Source organism: Echinops telfairi, unplaced genomic scaffold (assembly GCF_000313985.2).
Source record: "Echinops telfairi isolate 266 unplaced genomic scaffold, ASM31398v2 ScPeMD7_443;HRSCAF=831, whole genome shotgun sequence".
NCBI lineage: Eukaryota > Metazoa > Chordata > Mammalia > Afrosoricida > Tenrecidae > Echinops > Echinops telfairi.
In genome coordinates, this window is record NW_022104341.1 from 16,561,432 (window position 1) to 16,567,497 (window position 6,066).

Genomic DNA, 6,066 nt, shown 5'->3' on the forward strand with positions numbered 1-6,066 from the left:
CACACAGGCCGGTGTGCTTCATCCATGTGGGCTTTGTTGACTTCTGAGCTAGATGGCCGCTTGTTTACCTTCAAGTCTTTAAGACCCTAGATGCCATATCTTTTGATAGCCAGGCTCCATCAGCTTTCTTCACCACATTTGCTTATGCACCACTTTGTCTTCAGCATTTATCACCATTCTTCATGGGGTCAGAGTAAACACAATGTTACCATTTTAGTGATGGAGAAAGGTGTGTCCGGTGACTTGCATTTGCAGAGGTTTTCAAATCATTCTACCCCATGATCCTTGGAGAAGCGCACTTACCAGAGAGAGGATTCCATTTGTAGTTAGGCACTGGGTAGGCTTGGATTCCAGCTCACACACCTGAACCTGATCCCGTTGATTCCCATATAATTCTTCTTTTCCTTTGTTCTTCACAGACCCTGAGGGAAGCACTGAGTTAGACAACTGGGTCACCTTTGGTGTCACATGTTTCCACAGTGAATTGGTTCCAACCACCAGATGGGGGGTAAGAATATCATCATCAAAGAACTTAATTCTTTGGAAATTCTGCTTTCAAATGCCTTGAGAGGAACAAAACAAAGGGAGTCAGCATCCTCTTCGTGGCTTGTGGCTAGAAAAACAGTGATGTTATGTAACGACTGCTTCCTAACAGTAGAAAGTGTCTCTTCAGGTGGGTGAAGAACTGAAAAACTGAATGCAGGAACTAACAAATTATTGTTTGAAAGGAAAAGGCATGTCACAAGTTGATTCCCTCTGGATTGTTCCAGATAAACTTCCAGTGACTATGGTTCCTTCTCAGACCAGGACATAAGATTGATGCAGATAAGATAGGAATGCAGGAAGAGCTCGGATGGGGTATAAACAAAAAGACCTTGGCATTTGTGTGGTGGGGTTGACCATGTTCTGGACATTTGTCCTTATGGAAGCTATTAGCAGTCACAGCCAACTCTTCGCAAATCTCTTATCTGCGGATGAACTTTCCCTCACTGTGCACAACTTAGGCAGCTGATGGCCTCCCTAAAGAGATATTTTTTGAAAAATAAGCATTACTTCTCTTCAGAGCAACCCCCTTCAGTGAAGGTTAGCATTCCTGGAGAGCCTCCAAGCTGTCCAGAGAGACTCTCTGTCCCCAGAGGCTGAACAGAACAACAATAAAGAAGGGGGAAATTCAACGAGATCCCTTTAACAAAAACAAATAAACAAGCCAAAACACAACCTTTCACTTGGAGCCTTAAAAACTGCAAAGAGGGGCATGAGGCATGTGAGGACAACTGCTGTTGCTGGGCCTTTGGGAGCTCGGACCGTGCTTTGCTTCCCAGGTGGCTCTGCCAAGCAAAAGTCTCTGCTTGGTGGTTGTTGTCCTATTAACCAGTGGCATTTTCTATTTAAACCCTGGGTGGCTCCTAGATTGTCCGCACAGCACCAGGTGTCTGATGGGTCTGTAGCATGAAAATGGTGCCTTGCTCAGATGACATCGCCAGAAGTGAGAAGCTTTTGATTGTCCTGTTTCAGCATGCTCTTCAAGTTCTTGCCTCACCTGGGAGCTCTGGCGGTGGAAACTGGTGGTGTTGTCAGGAGCTATCATTTGTCACTAATACCTTGAGACCATGTAGGGTAAGGAAGAGTCAGGTAACACTGGTTAGAGTCTCAAGGCCACCATTTACTAAGTACTAGATCTCAGAGAAGTTCCTTAATTTATCTGACCTTCAGTTTTCTAGCCTCTACACTGGGCCTGAGAACACTCATCTCATGGAATTGTGGTGAGAACTACATAGGGTAAGATATGACAGCGCGTATCAGACTGTTGGCATTTGGTAAGCATTCAACAACTTCTGGCTCTGTTCTTCCCCAACACTGTGCTCACTCCAACCGGAAATGGCACAGCTAGAGTACTGAGTAGTTACTTGTTGATGAGACAACCTACACTGGGCTGCCTTACCCTCTCTCCTACACTAGAAACTCCTTGAGGATGTGGAATATGCAGTGTAACATTTCATCCTTCCCTATGGTGTTTGGCATTTACCTGTCCATAGAAAGCACTCTTTGACTATTTTCTAAATAAATAAGTCTTCTTCTCTTATCATAGGTAAGTCGGTAGGTAAATCTTCCTGTGCCATGTTATTTATAAATCTTTACAAAGTTACCTCCCATCCTTACTATTTCATGATATATATTTTAATTATAAATGGCAAAATCTGACTTTACCAATAAAAGGGGGGTGGTACACCCTAATTCACAGTGTGGGCAAAATCTCCCCAAAGTCTCAATTATATTTTTACGTGTGTCAACCAGAAGACTCCTGGGTGGCACAAATACTTTGCACTCTCCTACTAACCAAAACTGAGTCGTTCTACCCCACCCAGCTGCACTGCAGAAGGAAGACCTGGTGATCAAATTCTATGATATTACATCCACTGGAAACCAGTAGAACAAAGTTCTACTCTTGAACAGATGGAATGAGGTTGGCATGAGTCAGAATCAACTCAATGGCAATGAGTTTGGTTTAGATTTTTATGGATAGAAAACTCTACCTGTAAAATCTAAAATAGAAAGGTGGCCCTAGGTTGGTAACTCAGAGAGATGAACTCAAACTACTGAGGCTAGAGCAGGCCATCAAACCTCTGTGTGTATCAGGGGGCTTCACAAAGTTGTGTGGACAATCACTGAAAGCAAAATGCGTGCATAAGCAAATGTGGTGAAGAAAGTGATGGTACCCGGCTATCAAAAGATACAGCGTCTGACGTCTTAAAGTCTTGAAGTTAGACAAGCGCCAATCTACCAAAGAAGCAACAAGCCCACATGGAAGAAGCCCACCAGCCTGTGCTATCATGAGGTTTTGACGGAATCAGTTAACAGGCACCAGAAGACCCCAAACAACAAGAAGAGCGGTCAGAGCAGAGACCCCAAACCCATCTGTAGACAATAGGACAGCCCGTCACAGAAGGGTCAAAGGAAGGGATGAGTCAACCAGGGCTCAATATAATACCGATGAAACATACACTATTCCTCTGGTTCTCTGAGACTTCCTCACCCCTCACTATCATGACCCCAACCCTGCCTCTCAGTTCTGGATAGACAGAAGCATGTACACTGGTACAGTTAAGAGCTCAAAACACATGGAATCCAGGCCAGATAAACCCCTCAAGAACAGAAATGGGAGTAGTGATACCAGGAGAGTAGGGGGAAGTGGAGAAGGAAAGGAGGACAGGGGAACCAATTGCAATGATTGATGCATAACACCCCCCACCACACACACCCCAGAAACATGGCTGAGGGAGATAGCAGTCAGTGTAAGATGTGCAAACAATAATAATTTATAATTTATCAAGGGGTCATGAGGATGGGAAGCAAAAAAGAGGAGCTGATACCCAGGGCTCAAATAGAAAGTAAATGTTTAGAAAATGATGATGGAAACATATGTACAAATATGCTTGATACAATTGATGTATGGAATGTTATAAGAGCTGTAAGAGGCCCCAATAAGGGCGGAGCCCGGGAGGGCGCCAGCAGTGGGAGTGCCATGGCTCCGAATCGCCGCTCCCTTAGGCCGCGGGCAGCGCTGCTGGCAGCTGCGGGTCGGCTGGGATGCGACCCGCGGTTCCTCGCCTCTCCTCTCGCCCTTCCATCCTCAGGCCCGCAGGCTGCTGGGGCCCATAGTTGGGCTGCGGCCCAGCTGAGGCAGCGCGACCTCTGCGGGATTCTGTCAATCTTTAAGGACAAATGTGCCTTATAGCTCATGGAAGAAAAAACTCATATCAAGACATTTTGGGGTTCGAAGTTGCCAAAGTATGGAACAAAATCCAGAAGAAGTACACTGCAACCAATGCCAAATGGGACACCTGCCACCTTCTTAGACATTTCCAAGAGTAGCAATGTAAAAAGTTTCATCAAAAACAGTGGCTCAGATTGTGCGTTGTCTCGTTCATTTAATTGGAGAAAGGCACATAGACACCAACTCAGTGAACAAAGTGCTGGGGAGCCTGATACTCAGAATTCACTTGATAAATTAATTGATTCTGAAAAACATGCTCCTACCCAAGGAATGTTTGATAAAAGTAGGATAAGAGGAAATTTGAAAAGTGTTTCTGTCCTCACATCCAAGGTAGCAAAGCCATCCACTATGTTTGTATCATCTACAGAGGAATTAAATGAGAAATCTTTGTCTGGACCATCAAATTTGGGTAAATTCACCAAAGGGACATTATTAGGAAGAACTTCCTATTCTTCAATCAGTGCTCCCAAATCACAGTTGAATGGATTTTATGGAACTCAATCAGCTGGTAGCATGCAAAGGCCTAGGGCAAACTCCTATGTTACTAGAGCAGTTCTGGAGAAAGCTTAGCACAGTCCCCAGACAACAGTAAATCTATTGCTTGTGAAAAAATGGTAAGGTCACAAAGTTTTCACATTCCATTCAGAATTCCTTCCTTCTACCATCATCTATCACCAGATCACATTCCTTCAACAGAACTGTAGATCTTACTAAGCCTTATCAGAACCAACCCCTACACATTAGAGTGCCTCTACAGTCAAGCATGCTAACAAGAAATTCCCGACAATCAGAAGTACTCAATGGGAACGAACATTTAAGGTATGGATATAACAGGCCATATCCTGCTAGTGGAAAGAAGTTGACTTTATCAAATGGCTCTGGTATAACTTCCACTTTGGGTTATAGGATGGTTCATTCTTCCTTACTGCATTTTCTGGGAGTATCACAGTTGATGGTAATAAAAACACACCTGTTAACACGTGTGTAGAGGAATGTGCTACAGATTTGGCTAATGAGAAAGCTACAAGGAAGGAACAAGAACTAATTGAAAATGATAGTTACCGAACAGAAAATGACCAGACCATGAAGAATGATGCCAAAATTAGATATCTGAATGATGATGTGGATGACATTTCCTTGTCTTCTTTATCATCTTCTGATAAGAATGATTTAAGTGAAGACTTTAGTGATGATTTTATAGATATTGAAGACTCTAACAGAACTCAAGTAACTCCAGAGGAAGTTTCTCTCAAAGAAGAAAAGCATGAACGGATACCTCCAAAGGATATATTGGATTCCCCCACGGAAAATGAAAAATCTTTCAGTAAAACCAATGAATGGATAGATATAAACATATCTGACATGAGTGAATGTACAAAGCACACTGCTGGGAATAACTTGATTTCACCAGACACAGATTACAGAGCTGGTTCTTCCTTTGAACTCTCTCCATCTGATAGCTCTGATGGAACATACATGTGGGACGAAGAAGGCTTGGAGCCCATTGGAAATGTGCATCCTGTTGGAAGCTATGAGTCCTCTGAGATGAATAGTATAGATATTCTGAATAATCTTGAATCATGTGACCTTGAGGATGATGACCTTATGCTTGATGTGGATCTTCCTGAAGACACACCTATTGAAAATGTGGAGTGTGACAATATGAACCGTTTTGACTGATCAGAAAGAAATGCTCGGCAGTCTCAGGAAGGATTTTGGAAAAGGCCACTTCAGAGGTGGAGTGGACAGGAACACTACCACCTCTGTCATCCTGACCACTATCATCACCGTGGAAAAAGTGACTTGAGCAGAGGCTCCCCTTACCGAGAATCTCCTTTGGGCCATTTTGAAAGCTATGGGGGAACCTCCTTTTTCCAAGCTCAGAAGATGTTTGTAGATGTACCAGAAAATACTGTGATATTGGATGAAATGACCCTCCGGCACATGGTCCAAGATTGCACTGCAGTAAAAACTCAGTTACTGAAACTGAAACGTTTGTTGCATCAGCATGATGGAAGTGGTTCATTACATGATATTCAACTGTCATTGCCATCTAGTCCGGACCCATAGTGATCAGATATATAAGAATGAAGATTTATTAAATGAAATAAAGCAATTTAAAGAGGAAATAAAGAAAAAAGATGAAAAAATCCAACAATTAGAACATCAATTTACAGGCCTGCGGAGATAATAGCATGCACAAAAAACGAGACAGAGCGAAGCCGGGCAGCGATGCACAACAGAGCAGCGGCAGCAACAAGCCACTGACAAAGAACAAATTGAAACACAAC

The 6,066-nt window shown here is 43.2% G+C and overlaps 1 protein-coding gene across 1 annotated transcript; it reads left to right on the forward strand.

The window, feature by feature from the left end:
• The first annotated feature begins 3,611 nt into the window (after positions 1–3,611).
• Positions 3,612–5,791, forward strand: LOC101643888 (serine-rich coiled-coil domain-containing protein 2-like). Its single transcript, XM_045292153.1, is given in 4 exon segments — positions 3,612–4,322; positions 4,325–4,399; positions 4,402–4,701; positions 4,704–5,791. Coding segments are annotated over 4 exon segments (1,710 nt in total). The 5' UTR covers positions 3,612–3,739; the 3' UTR covers positions 5,456–5,791.
• Positions 5,792–6,066: the final 275 nt, after the last annotated feature.